Source organism: Echinops telfairi, unplaced genomic scaffold, assembly GCF_000313985.2.
Source record: "Echinops telfairi isolate 266 unplaced genomic scaffold, ASM31398v2 ScPeMD7_3509;HRSCAF=4178, whole genome shotgun sequence".
Lineage (NCBI taxonomy): Eukaryota > Metazoa > Chordata > Mammalia > Afrosoricida > Tenrecidae > Echinops > Echinops telfairi.
In genome coordinates, this window is record NW_022107407.1 from 1,180,146 (window position 1) to 1,195,948 (window position 15,803).

Below are 15,803 nucleotides of genomic sequence, written 5' to 3' on the forward strand. Positions count from 1 at the left end.
AATTGATGTGTGTATGGATTGGGATAACAGTTGTATGAGCCCCTAATAAAATGTTAAAAATAAATAAATAAATAAAAATACAAAAAGGAAAAAAAAAATTCAGTTATTTTATAACCATTTCCCACAAACTTTTAGAACCACCTTCATAAAGTCAAGAAATATTAGAAGTCACAAAGCCGTAGAAGCTTTTATTTAATAAATATATAAAAATTTTAAGCAAATGTTTTTGGACACATCCTCCATGTAGGTCAATATACTTCTGAAGATGGAGCTTCTGTCTCCCCACCCTTCCCCCCCCACCCCAAATTCTGCATTCTTTCATTTACACTACATCAAAATGGCAGTTTGAGCATTGTCTAGGAACTTAAATTGCATTTATTTTGAATTCTTTGAATTTGAGGAACCAAAATAAATCTGAAGAGGTAAGATCAGAGATGTAGGATGGATATTAGTTTCTCAGCTAAAAATTTTAGGACAGTCCGTGCTACAATTGAAGAATAAGAAAATACATTTTGATAGGGAAAATAGAACTTCTTTCTTTTTAAGAGATAAAAATTTTATTATTTCTTTTCAGTTTTAATAATTTTATTGTAAATTATGTGGGGCTTTACATTTGAGATCGATTTGTATTCAAAAGTTTTAAACTATCAACCAACCTTTCCAATAGTTGACCTTTACCCCCACCCCTTGATTTATCTGCTCCATTTTGTAGATTACTGTCTTTTTACTTCACCAGTTAACACCTGTCAACTGTCTGGTTTATTGCTTTTATCTTTCCTTCCTTGCCGTCCATGCTCTAGCAAATTCCAAAGTCTGTGCATTCCTTTTAAAAGCTTTACTTTGTTTTGTTTTCCCCCTTATACCTCTGGTCTCATATGATCTTTGTCTTCTGTAATTGGCGAAGGTCACTCAGCAAAATACTCTCCAGGTCCATCCATACCATGAGTTGTCTCCTAGTTTCATCATTGTTTGTATTGACGCATACATCTCTTACTAGTGCCACCTCGATTGTGTCCATCTTCGTGTTATGAACCATGCTGCGACAAAATGAGTGTGTGTGTGTGTGTTTGTGTGTGTGTGTGTGTGTGTTCTGGTTATGGCTCTTACTTCCTTAGGAGATAGATATACCCAGAGGATTTTCTTAATGGTATGGAATTTCTATTCCATATTGTTTGAGGTAGCACCATATTGTTTTCCACAGTGGTTGTACATATTTACAGCTTCACCAGCAGTGTATGAGCTTCTAATTTCTCTGCCGCCTTTCCTCGTTTATTTATTTATTTTTACTTCACTATCATTGTTGATATAAGGTAGTATCTCATTTTCTTTCTGTTTCCCAGATGGGGATGGCAAACATTTCTTAATAAGTTTGTTGGGCACTGAATGTCTTTGATTAACTGTCTCTTTGTGTCCTTTCCCCACTTTTTAATTGGGTTATTTATCTTTTTCTTATTGAGGTGTTACAATTTTCTGTAGATTCTAGGCCTTTGTCCATTGTGTTATTGTCATAGAATTTACCCCCATGCTAGGTATTCTCTTTTCACTCTTTTAATGAAGTCTTTCTATGCCCTTAAGTAGCTCATGTATTTTGTCATCTACTATGTATGTTTCCTTTGATCATGTGTCTATGCTCTGCAATGGGGCCTCTAAGTTAGTTCAGACTTTCTCATTGATTATCTTTAGAGTGCTAGGATTTGCATATTTCTAGACTCTGTTCCAACTTGATATTCTTTTGTACATAAGGTGATATGTACAGATCTTTCTACAGATGGAAATCCAATTTTGTCAGCAGCATTTGTTGAAGAAACTATGACTATCCCATTTAATGTTATTTGGCCCTTTGTCCAAAACCAGTTGACTGTAGATGTCGGAATTTATTTCTGGGTTTCTATTCTGTTCTGTTGGTCTGTATCGCTATTATTTTATTAGTACCAGGATGTTTTAACTGCTGTGGCTGTGTACTAGGTTTTAGAGGCCAGGAAGTAAGATGTCTCTCACTCGTTGATCTTTTTAAAGAATGTTTGAAACTAATGCATGGGCCACAAAATTATTAGTGTCAGTTTATTTATTTATCTATTTATTTATATTTTTCCTCCTTTTGTATCTACTCAGATCAGGGTTTTGAACTGATGGGTATGCAAAATGGATTGTTCTCAAGGCTGTAGCCTTTCTCTTTGTATAATTATTTTTATTTATTTGTGGAATATAGCACATAAAAGGAAAACATATTATGCCTAGGTTAACAGACCTTCACACCATCATTACACAAAACAGTGACAGTATCCCAGTAAACCTCTCATGTATTTGACTCTTTCCTCTCATTTTGTTTTTCTTTCCATCTTCTCTACTTCCATCACGTTTCTTCTTAAGGAGTTCTTTGCTTATCTTAGGTCTCATCCTTTTCAATATAAAATTAGTCATTAGTGTTTCCATTTCTATAAAGAATGAAGTTGGGATCTGGATTGATAGTGTGTTGTATTTGTGGATTGCTTTTGGTAGTATTGACATTTTCACTATTCATAATTCTTGTCATAAACATGGAATATTGTTCCATTTCTGTAGGTCTCTTTTGGGTTGCTGGGTCTTGCTAGGCTGCAGGGTTCCCCAGGTCTTGCTTGGTGCTGAATTACATGGGCCTTAGCTATGGCTAGGAATGGGGCTGGCTGTGGTCAGTGGCATAGAGTGAGCTACAGGCAGCTGGGGAAGTAGAACAGTGAATATTGAGTGCCTTGCAAGTTTCCCTTTCCCCCCTTTCTCTCCTTAATCACACAATCTCTGGGACATGGAGGTTTCAATTAACTTGCCTTTTAAGCTGTTTTCTTTTTCTTTTTAATCATTTTATTGGGGGCTCATACAACTGTTATCACAATCCATACACACATCAATTGTATAAAGCGCATTTGTACATTCATTACACTCATCATTCTCAAAACATTTGCTCTCCACGTAAGCCCCTGGCATCAGTTCCTCATTTTTCTCCCTCCCTTCCCACTACCCACTCCCTCATGAACCCTTGATGGTTTAAAAATTATTATTTTGTCGTATTGTACACTGTCTGATGTCTCCCTTCACCCACTTTTCTGTTGTCCATCCCCCAGGGAGGAGGTTATATGTAGATCCCTGTAATTGGTTCTCCCTCTCTACCCCACCCTTCCACCACCCTTCCGGTATCGCTACTCTCACCACTGATCCTTGGAGGGAGGGAGGATCATCTGTCCTGGATTCCCTGTTTCCAGTTCCTATCTGTACCAGTGTACACCCTCTGGTTTAGCCAGATTTATAAGGTAGAATTGGGATCATGATAGTGGGTGGAGAGGAAGCATTTAGGAAGTAGAGGAAAGTTGTATGTTTCATCCTTGCTACACTGCACCCTGACTGGCTCGTCTTCTCCCCACGACCCATCCTTAAGGGCATGTCCAGTTGCCTACAGATGGGCTTTGGGTCCCCAATATGCACTCCCCCTCATTCACAATGATAAGGTTTTTTGTTCTTTTAATGCCTGATCCTTCAACACCTTGTGGTGAGATCACACAGGGTGGTGTGTGTCTTCCATGTGGGCTTTGTTGCTTCCGAGCTAGATGGCTGCTTGCTTACCTTCAAGGCATTAAGATCCTAGATGCTATATATTTTGGTAGCCGGGCACCATCAGCTTTCTTCACCACATTTGCTTATGCACCCATTTGTCTTCAGCATTCATATCGGAAAGGTGAGCACACAATGATATGACTTTTTGTTCTTTGATGTCTGATAACTCATCCCTTCGATACCTCGTGATCACACAAGCTCGTGGGCTTCTTCCATGTGGGCTTTGTTACTTCTGAGCTAGATCGCCGCTGTTTACCTTCAAGTCTTAAAGACCCTAGACACTCTATATTTTGATAGCCGGCCTCCATCAGCTTTCTTCACCACTTCTGCTTATGCACCCACTTTGTCTTCACTGATCGTGTTGGGAAGGTGAGCATCATGAAATGCCAGTTTTAGAAAAAAAGTGTTCTTGCATTGAGGGAGTACTTGAGTGGCGGCCCAATGTCTATCTGTTACCTTAATACTAAATCTATAAATATGTACACATAGACCTATTTACCCATCCTCATATATAAATATATTTACATAGGTACATTCCTGAATTTAGACCTCTATAAATGCCCTTTGCCTCCTAGTTCTTTCCTCCCTATTTCCTTTTACTTTCCTCTTGTCCCACGATCATGCTCAGCCTTTATTTCGGTTATAGTAATTCCTCTCGGTTACATTACCCTTGATCACATCCTACCAGGCCTCAACCTTTCAAGGTGTTTTCATGAAGATTTTCTCCTAATTATGGTAAAGAGATCTACTGCCTATCACCCATGAGTTCCAAGTAATATTTTGATAATTCTCTCCTGGCATATACATCGCCATTGTCAACTAGAAAAAGCAAATCCTTATATTTTACTACTTTAAAACATTTATTAAAAACAAGAGATCAAGTGTTTGAGAGCAAATGTAAATGAACTGCAATAACTTAATTGTTACAAGCCAGAGGTAACATAGATTGTGATTTAGGAAATAATGTTTTCTAGAGGAGAAAACAAAAGAGCTTTATACATTTAATGACATAATAAAAGCCATTTATACTTTAATAAAACAAAGTCTTTTCTTCAAGTAATTTTTCACCTGAGGATAAAATTTTGGTTATTATGCATTCTTTCTTATATTTGACAAAATAAGTAAAATCTTCATTTTCTCTCTACCCCCTCCAGTTTTACTCTCCCAAAAGGCACTAGGAACACATTAAATCATTTTTGTATCTCTATCTCTCCATAAATACACACAAGTCAACTAGCTAAATAGAAAATTTCCAGGGGCAGCTTGAGAAGACAAAGTCCAGTAGTATAATGGAAAATGCAAAGACCTTGAGTTAGAAAACCAAAAGGGAAGAACATGCTTAACTTATCTTCAACTACAGGAACTCAAGAAAAAATTCAAGCTTAGAATTGCAAAATTGAAAGTTCCTTAGGGAAAAAATGTTGAATGATGCAAGAAGCATCAAACGAAGATGGATAGAATACACAGTCATTTTACCAAAACGAACTGGTTGACATTCAACCGTTTCAGCAAGTTGCCTTTGATCAGGAACCAATGGTGCTGCAGGAAGACATTCAGGCTTCACTGAAAGTATTAGCCAAAAACAAGGCTCCAGAAATTGATGAAACATCATTTGAAATGTTTCAACAGGCTGCTGAAGTACTCGAAGCACTTATTTGTCTATGCCAGGAAATTTAGAAGACAGCTAATTGGCCAACTGACTGGAACCAATTCATATTTTCATGAGTTGCAAATAAAGGTGAGCAAACAGAATGCTCAAATTATAGAATAATACCATTGATATCACATGCAAGTCAAATTTTGATGAATATAATCCAACAATGGTTACAGCAGTACATTGACAAAGATCTGCCGGAAGTTCAGGCCAGATTCAGAAGAGGGCACAGAACAGGGTATGTCATTGCTCACTTCAGATGGTTATTGTCTGAAAGCAGAGGATACCAGAAATATGTTGGCTCATGTTTTATTGATTATGCCAAGATATTGGACTATGTGGATCATAATAAAGTTGGGATAGCCTTGAGAAGAAAGGGACTTGCCGAACACTTCATTGTTCTCATGCAGCACTTATATATGGATCAAGAGGAAATGTATGACCAGAACAAGGGAATACTGCATGATTTAAAATCAGGAAAAATGCATCAGGATTGTATCCTCTTACCATTATTCAGTCTGTGTGCTGAGAAAATCCTCAGAGAAGCTGGATTATATGAAGAAGAATTGGGCATTAAGATTGAAGGGAGACTTTTTAACAACCTGATAGCACAACTGTGCTTGCTGAAAGCTAGGGAAACTAAAGAACTTGCTGATGAAGATCAGGGATTACAGCCATCCCTATGGATTACAATTCAATGTAAATAAAACCAAAATCCTTACAACTGACTCAGGAGGTCACATCATGATAAATGGAGAAAAGTTGAAATCATGAAGGATTTTTGTCATGCGTGGCTCCACAATCAATGCTGATGAAAGCACTAGTCAAGAGATCAAAAGTTTTATGGAAGTTTGTGGCACAAAACCTCTTAAGAGTGTTGAAAAGCAGCCATGTTACGTTGAGGAGTAAGGTGCACCTGACTCAAGCCATAGTATTTTCAATTGCTCATATGCATGTGAAATTTGGACATTGAATAAATCAGACCAGAGAAGAACAAGGTATTTGAGTGTGCTGCTGGAAACGAATATTGAAAAGCAGAAGGCCCTCAAGAGTGACCGAGTAGCTGCAAAGTGGGCTCAAGCACAGGAATGTTTCAGCATTGTTGTGAGGCAGGTGCAGGATTGGGCAGTGTTTTGTTCTGTTGTATACATGTGCCAAATCTGATTCAATGGCACATAACAGCAAACAAACCCATTTAATGGGAAACAGATCGTCTTCATTAAATAAGAATCAGTTCTTGTCAGCAAATATTGATGGAAAAATGGGATCCCTATCCTCACACAATATACAAAAATATTAATTTAAGAAGGATTAATGACACAACTATAATCTATAGGTCTATAAAATCATCCATGAAAAACAGGTGCAAATTTACAAGCCTTTATACAAGGCATTAAACATACTAAAAAACATATTTAAAAACATCCACAGTACAGAAGACCACATAGAAGACTGGGAACTCCTAAAATACAACATATATGTACTTCAAAAAACTTCTTCAAAAGAACAGAAAGAGAATTCACAGATTTGGAAATATTTTTCAATAATATCAAGTTACGGACTAATCACAAAGATCTATAGAAAAATGCAATAATTGAATAGGGAAAACCTGACTAGCGCAATAAAATGGACAAAAGACAAAATAGACAATTAACCAAAGATGACAGCCAGACAGTGAACAACCATATGAAGGAAATGCTCAGAATCCCTATGTATAAAAGAGAGGGGGAGGTGGGGGAAAGGAGGTGGTCTTGACCAACCCAGGGACAAGTGAACAACAAGTGATCCACAATCAGTGGCAAGGAGGGTGTGAGAGGCCTGGTAGGAATTGATCAAGGGCAATGGAACCGAGAGGAATTACGGAAACCCAAATGAAGGCTGAGCATGATAGTGGGACAAGAGGAAAGTAAAACGAAATAGAGGAAAGAACTAGGAGGCAAAGGGCATTTAGAGAGGTCTAAAGACAGGCATGTACATATATAAATATAATTATATATCATGATGGGGAAATAGATCTATGTGCATATATTTATAGGTTTAGTATTAAGGCGGCAGATGGACATTGGTTCTCCATTCAAGTACTTCCTCAATGCAAGAACACTTTGTTCTATTAAGTTGGCATTCCATGATGCACACCATCCCAACACGATCGCTGAAGACAAAGCAGGTACATAAGCAAATGTGGTTAAGAAAGTTGATGGTGCCCGGCTATCAAAAGACATAGTGGCTGAGGTCTTAAAGGCTTGAAGGTAAAAAAGGAGCCATCTAGCTGAGAAGCAACAAAGCCCACATGGAAGAAGCACACCAGCCTGTGTGACCACAAGGTGTCGAAGGAATCAGGTACCAGGCATCAAAGAACAAAAAATCTTATCATTGTTAATGAGGTGGAGTGTGGAGTGGAGAACCGAGGCCCATCTGTAGGCAACTGGACATCCCCTTACAGAAGGGTCACAGGGAGAAGACAAGCCAGTCAGGGTGCAGTGTAGCAACGATGAAACATACAACTTTCCTCTAGTTCCTAAATGCTTCCTCTCCCCCCCCCCAGCCCCCTCCCTTCACACACTATCATGATCCCAATTCTACCTTACAAATCCAGCTGAACCAGAGCATGTACACTGGTACAGATAGGAACCTAAACACAGAGAATCCAGGACAGATGCTCCCTTCAGGACCAGTGGTGAGAGTGGTGATACCAGAGAGTGGAGGGAAGGTGGGATAGAAAGGGGGAACCGATTATAAGTATCTACATATAACTTCCTCCCTGGGAGATGGACAACAGGGAAGTGGGTGAAGGGAGACATCGGACAGTGTAAGACATGACAAAATAATAATAATTTATAAATTATCAAGAGTTCATGAGGGAGGAGGTAGTGGGGAAGGGGGGGGGGAAATCAGGAGTTTATACCAAGGGCTCAAGTAGAAAGCAAATGTTTTGAGAATGATGAGGGCAACAAATGTACAAATGTACTTGACATACAAGGGATGCATGTATTGATTGTGATTGTATGAGCCCCCAATAAAACGATTTTTAAAAAAGAAATGCAAATTAAAATGGCAGCACTTACAACACAATTAAACAAACATGCTGGAAAGGCTGTAGAGCGCTTGGACCCATCATACACACTTGGTGGATTGCAGAATTGTACAGCCACTGTGGATAATTGTAAGGCACTACCATAAACAAGCAGAAATAGAAATATCATGTGACCCAGAAATCTCTCTCCTTTGTATATACCCCAAAGAAATAAAAAATACCGTATTTATTTCAGTGTTATTCAAAATAGGAAACAGAGGGAAATGACCAAAATGCCTGTCTGTGGAGGAATGCATGAAAAGAAAACAAAACTCTGATACATACATACAATGGAATATGTTGCATCCCTAAAAAAACTATGATGACCCTGACAAGAACCCCAGACATGGACAATTTGGAAGACATTATGTTCAGCAAAGTTAAGCCATTTCATAAAGGCCAATACTGTTTGAGACCACTGTTAGAAATAAAAAAGCAAGAAAAATGGTTTTGACACCAAAAGGGCAGACTTTGAAAGATACCAGGCGGAAGGGGAGCTAGAAAGGGCAAAGGGAGGGCGATCTCACTGAAACTCATCCCCGTGGAGTTGATGCCATCTCAGAGCGACCCTAAGGGACAGGGCAGAACTACCCCAGTATCTGCTTGTGGGAGGACAAAGCCTCATCTTTCTGCAGTGAACTGCCTGGTAGTTTTGGAGCAATGACCTTGAGGATCACAGCCCAGCAAATAATCACTCCTTCAGGGAAGGAGAGGCAACAGTAAATAGATAAGTAATAAAAAACAGAGACACACATACTGATACACCTTGAGAGATACAAAAAAGGAAAAAGGGGGTTGGGGGAAGCAAGGGATATAAGATGAATTTGTATGTGTTTGCTCACATAGTCTAAGGAATTGAACCATCCTGGAAGATAAAGTACGCTCGTGAGTCTCTAAAAGGGCGTTACATCCCAGCGGCTATCGGTGTGGACTCTGCAAACCAAACTCACTGCCACATCCGGCGCAGTGGCTTTCCAAGACGAGCTCTCCGGAATTGGAATGCCCCTTGAAGCCTCAGCTTAAATCCCAGAACCACAGGGTATTATCCTTTGGACTCTGGGCAAATTGGTTATGAAAATATATAGACACACACCTAGCATACCATAAATATATTCAATGTTTATAATAATTATTTTTACCTTTTTAGTGAAATTAAAAGATAATATGAAAAAAGTTACTTTGCCTACCCCCTTTTATGACAAACTCATTTTTAAGTGATAGTTAAAATTGAATTGTGTAGGGAAATCTTCCCAACCACCTACAGATTAGGTGAAGACTCTTATATCTTCTGATTCTTATTAGAGCTCTCATCCCACCTGGCACCATGTATGTTGTCATGTCCATCTTCCCTACAAGGTTATAAAGTTCATCAGTCTAAGGATTCGGTCTTTTCTAATTCTTGCACATTTTTGAAGCCAGTCTATTCTCAGTATGATTTTTCATTGATTCTTTTTTTTTTAAATCGATCTATTGGGGCTCATAAAATTCATCACAATACATAGATCAATTGTGTAGAGCACATCTATACATTTGTTGCCCTCATCATTCCCAAAATTCGCTTGCCTCTTGGGTTCCCGGAATCAGCTCATTTTCCTCCCCCCCCCCCTCTTTTCTGTGCCCCTCCCCCATGCACCCTTGATAATTTATAAATTATTATTATATCTTATATTACACTGCCCGGCATCTCCCTTCACCTATCCCTCTGTTGCCCATCCCCCAGAGAGGAGGTTATATGTAGCTCTCTGTGATCAATTCCCCCTTTCTACACCCCCTTCCCTCCTGGTATCGCCGCTGTCACCCCTGGTCCTGAGTGGTTCATCTATCCTAGATTCCCTGCGTTTCCAATTCCCATCTGTACTGCTGTGCATCATCTGGTCTAGCCAGATCTGCAAGGCAGAATTGGGGTCCTGGTAGTTGGGGGGAGGAAGCGTTTAAGAACTAGAGGAATGTTGTGGGTTTCATTATTGTTATACTGAACCCTATGTGACTCATCTCCCCACTACCCCTCTGCAAAGTATGTCCAGTTGTCTAGAGATGGGCATTGGGTCTCCATCACGCACCACCCTCATTGACAAGGATATGACTTTTCTCCCCGCCTTTGGTGTTTGAAGCCTGATTCTTTAGAAGTAGTTTTCTCCACTGTAGATTGTAGCCTAAAATTATATCAACGTTTTTCTTCTTCTTCTGCAGTTGGAGGATCCTGCTATTCGATGGCAAATGGCTCTGTACAAAGACTTACCTAACAGGACTGAGAATACAGCTGATCCAGAGAAGACTGTAGAAAGAGTATTGGATATAGCAAATGTCCTTTTTCATCTTGAACAGGTTAGATTCTGTGTTTATTTAATAACATTTGTATCACACCCATAAAATATTTAAAAACACATATATGTTAATTTAATTATGGTTCAAAAAGCACATGCTAAGTGTGTTCAATTCTTTTACCATGCAAATTAAGGGAGTTTTGTATCTAGTAAACACAAGTTTTAAGCATGTAATTCTTTTTTTTTTTTTTAAGCATGTAATTCTTACAGGGCTATACAGATAAGATATTTTTGAGATTTAACCTTTGTCTTACTATGCTTTTCAAAATAAAAGTTAGGTAGATAATTAGAGTTATGCATTAATTCTTAGTTACTATTCCAAAAGCAGAGTTATACCTGATTTAACATATTTAATGCATATATAATTTTAAGTAATATTTTGTTGTATTTTTGGTGAAAATTGACAGCTAATTAGGGTTCCATTTGACATTTTGTACACAAACTGTTCAGTGGCATTAGTTACATATTTCAAAGTGTCAGTGCTTTTTAAAATTGTTCTCTGGTGGTGCAAGTTTCCAGTACTGTAGTTTCCCTGCCTCCTTCTCCCTTTCCTTTAAAGTTATTGTTGTTATTTTGGCGTCATGTAGATTTTTTTAATGTTTCTATCATATTTCATTACAGTTCTCTTTTTATCATTTTATTGGGTGCTCATACAACTCTTATTATGGCCCATACATACATTCATTGTCTCAAGTACATTTGTACATATGTTGCCATCATCGTTTTCAAAGCATTTTCTTTCTACTTGAGGCCTTGTTTTCAGCTCATTTTTTCCCCTCCTCCCCCTCACTCCCTTCCTCATGAACCCTTGATAATTTACAGATTATTAATTTTTCATGTCTTGCACTGTCCGTTGTCTCCCCCCATCCCTTTGTCTGCTGTCCATCTCCCTGGAAGGGGGTTATAGATACCTCATTGTGTTTGGTTCCCCTTTTGTCCCCCCACCTTCCCCTTACCCTCCTGATATGGCTAGTCTCACTATTGGATCATTACTGCTCTTAACTACATGTTTGATATATTATCTTTATTGGTTTAATATGCAGAGTAATATTTTTTGCTTGCTTAGTCTTCCTTTTTATTAACATGTTTTTGTAGCTAGTATTATCTAAGATAATTCAAATGCAGTAACACATTGATATTAAAATCATATGAAATAGGTACTTTTATAGTATTTTCCAACTGTAATCTATTTCATATAACAATGTTCAATCTGTGTTTGATTTTCTTATTCATTATCTTTTCTTCAAAATTCCTAAAGCAATAATATTTTAAACATTATAATCAGTGGATTATATTTTGGTATAAGAGAATTCTCTAGCTAAGGTAAACTATGTATAGAGTTGTGTTTTCAATTTCTAATGAACTCCATTCAGCAAAGTAACACTGCGCTTAGGAAACTATCAACAAATAGAGTGATATGTCCTTAGGCTTTATGACAGTACCTGCCAGACATGACCGAATAGTTATTTTATACTGAACAAAAAATAATTAAATGCCCTATATCACTCCAAGGAGCCCTAATGCCACTGTGGGCTAGACATTGATCTGCTAACCTCAAGGTTGGCTGTTCAAACCCACCAGCTGTCCCACAGATGAAAGATAAGGCTGTCTGCTCTCTTAAGATTTAGTGCCAGGAACCCTACATAGGGTTGCTATGAGTTGGAATAGACTTAAGGGCAGTGAGTTATGTCATTTCAGGAGCTCTGTCACTTAAAAGGTTTGAAGAATATTTGGAAAAATGTGTCTCTCTTAATCATATTTAATGGTAATTTTTAAAAATACCAAACTTACTGTTATCAAGTCAATACCAACTATAGGAAATCAATAATAAACATTTTGTTTTGAGTCCTGTTTTGCAGTACCTGGTCAGTTAAATAACATAAAGCTATCACATAAAAGGGAGCCCTAGAGTAGTGCAAATGAAACTACTCACTAGAATGCTACCAGTTGAAATCCCCCCAGAGGTGACTCAGCAGAAAGGCATGGAAAGTGTTTCAGAAAGGTTAGGCTCAGGAAACCCTCATGCCCATTCATTCTCTGACACACCTGGGTTCTCCATCTGTCCGAGGTGACTTGCTGCCAGCTCTCCTGCTGTTATCCTCAACAGTGATAGCTTTTCCATTTTCTTCTTCCTTATTCAGATTCCCCAAATGCTAGAAAGGCCTCCAATGCCATCTATTTTATAGAGACATAGGATGAGATTAAACTAATTAAGAAACTAATAGACCATCTGGACATCAGCACACATTTGTATAATACCTTCACACTTAATATTTTTTCTTTAAAAGCTCTCTAATGCTTTCATGAAATGCCAAATAAGTATTGTCAGCAGATCAGATGACTTGAATTGATAACATTTAAGTTATTTATATAAAATGACAGAATCATGTTTATAGAATATATGCATATTCAAGAATATTATTCAATTATAATAAAGCAGCTATTGATGTGCCAATTCTGGCATCCATTACTCTATGTAAAGTCTCTAATTCTTTCTGATTTTATTACATATTTATAGGGTTAGGTAAATAGATTTTAGACCAGTGGATGCTAAACAAAATTTATTGAAATCTCATTACATTTTTATATTCCTCAAACATATGTAATCATACTGAATGATTTCATTTGCATAAAATCAAGAGCTACTGTAATAAGCATGCACTTATTTTTTTTTTAATTGGGTGCCTTGCCACATACCAACTTTATGCTCAGCTGGTCCTGGTGGTTGAATGCTATCTTGGTGAGACTCTAAGAAAGGGTTTGGCCACATACAGAGATAGACATGTCATGGTAGAGATGTGCTTGGATTCTAAAGTATCTGAAAGGGGTTATGCCAGGAGCCTAACTTAAATGTAACGTAGATAACACTTGGGTAAATCTTAAAAGAAACGCAGTGGATAGAGAGTTCTTTTGTCTCTCTCTCATCAAATTCACTGCCATCAAGTCAGCTCCAACTCCCAGTGATCACATTGGGCAGAAAACAACTGCCCTTGGGAGTTTCTGAGACTATAAATCCTTCCTGGAGTCGAAAGCCTAATTTTTCTCCTGTGAGAGGCTGATGGTTTCAAAATACTGACCTTGGGGTTAGCAGCCCAATGTGTACCCCACTATGCTGTCAGGGCTAGGGACTTAGTGGGTTACGCATAGGGTTGCTAACCAAAAAGTCATATAAAAATAGTAGGAACAGAAAAGTGGGTGAAGGGAGACGTCGGACAGGGCAAGATATGACAAAATAATAATTTATAAATTGTCAAGGGTTCATGTTGGAAGGGGGAGCGGGGAGGGAGGAGAAAAAATGAGGACCTGATGCCAGGAGCTTAAGTGGACAGTAAATGTTTTGAGAATGTTGAGGGCAATGAATGTACAAATGTGCTTTACACAATTGATGTATGTATGGATTGTGATAAGAAAAAAACAAATAAAAGCACATTGTTGAGAACAAGGGGGGTCAGAGCAGAGACCCAAAGCCCATCTGTATACAATGGAACATCTCCCCACAGAGGGATTGTATGGAAGGAGTAAGTCAATCGGTGCAGTAGAGCACTGATGGACCATGCAATATACTTCTGGTTCCTTGAGCCTTCCTCGCCCCCTACTATCATGACCCCAGTGCTGCTACCCACTCTGGACTGGACGGGAACATGTACATAGGTATAGACTAGAGGACATATGGAACCCAGGAACAGGAATGGGAATAGTGATACAAGACAGGTAGGGAGAAGGGTACAGGGAAGGGGGAACCGATCGCAATGAATGGCACATAACCACACACCCCTCCAGGGGGAAGAACAACAGAAACAAGAGGAAAAGGGATTCAGCAGTCGATATGAGATATGAAAATAATAACAATTTATAATCTATCAAGGGGCCACAAAGGTGGGCCGGGAGGGAAGAAAAGAGGAGCTGATCCCAAGAGTTCAATAGAAACTAAATGTCTAGAAAAGAATGATGGCAATATTTGTGCAAATATGTCTAATACAATTGATGTATGGGTTGTAGCAAAAGTTGTAAGAGCCTCCAATAAAATGATCTTAAAAAAAAGAAAAGAAAAAAAAAGAATTGTATGAGCCCCTAATAAAATGATAAAAAAGAAACATAAAAAAGTAGTAGGAACATAAAAATCCTTGTTGATTTAATGTATATCAAATATAAACAGCTTTTAAGGATGTATATTTTACATTATATATATGCAAATTTATCTCAAGAGCATGGGTTGTCTCATTAGGAGTTCTTAAAATTATAGTCAAACTAGCACAATCACAAATGGAAGCATTCAAACAATTTCAAGATACATTTTGGTTTTAACCTATGAAACTGATATGGCAAATATCTGTTTACTTGATTTACAGAAAAACTCACTATGTAAGTTTCTTTATTATCCACTAAAATTCTGTGCCAATGTTAAACTTCAGGATGGCCAGGGCCTTTTCTAACCTACTCACTATCATATGTCCAGTGACTTTGCAAAAGGTGTGTCTATGTATCATGATGATCATCCATGTTGATCTTAATGCCTTATCCTCAAAAAAGAAAACCTACTATCTTTACAGTCTTGAATGTCAAAATAGAAGTAAAATTAAAAGTTAGCTCTTTAATATCTGTAATTCAAACATTCTTTATGTTTCTTCAGGCAATATTACATTAATTTTTGGCCCTTTTGACACCACAAGGGATAATGATTTTAATTTTTCATTAACAACCATTTTTCTTTCTTCCAGAAATCTACATATATGAGCCTGAGATATTACAGTCTGGGAAGTATAGTGTTTAATTGCCTAGAAAATACTAATTAATTTTAGCATCCTGTTGGGAATTTCCTCTCTAATACTTGTAATTAATCATATTCCACTTTTAAGCACCATTAGCCAATAAGTAGAGCTTGCTTGCATTATTCCTTGCACATTTTTAAGTCTCATTTGTACCTAACAAAATTGTATGAATATTTTAACATACCTGTAAACGTAAATAATTTTACCCACTCTTAATCACTTCAACTCACATTAATTACTGTAGCTTCAAAGATAAATTAGTTACAATGGATGCATACATAATATAAAGAGTAGTGGTGTTTTTATTTAGGTAACATGTAGGAATGTTTGTAATCTTGTTTGCCAAATAGTAGTGAAAAACTTAGAAATTAGAACTGTCCTTTTAATTAAAACCATAT

General features: G+C 37.7%; 1 protein-coding gene across 1 annotated transcript in view; it reads left to right on the forward strand.

The window, feature by feature from the left end:
- The window catches only part of RYR2 (ryanodine receptor 2), an 805,653-nt gene that overhangs the window by 672,946 nt on the left and 116,904 nt on the right, over nt 1–15,803 (forward strand). Inside the window, exon 76 of the mRNA XM_045294222.1 lies at nt 10,503–10,637. Coding sequence (XP_045150157.1) covers nt 10,503–10,637 — 135 coding nt within the window. The remainder of the gene's footprint in view (nt 1–10,502; nt 10,638–15,803) is intronic.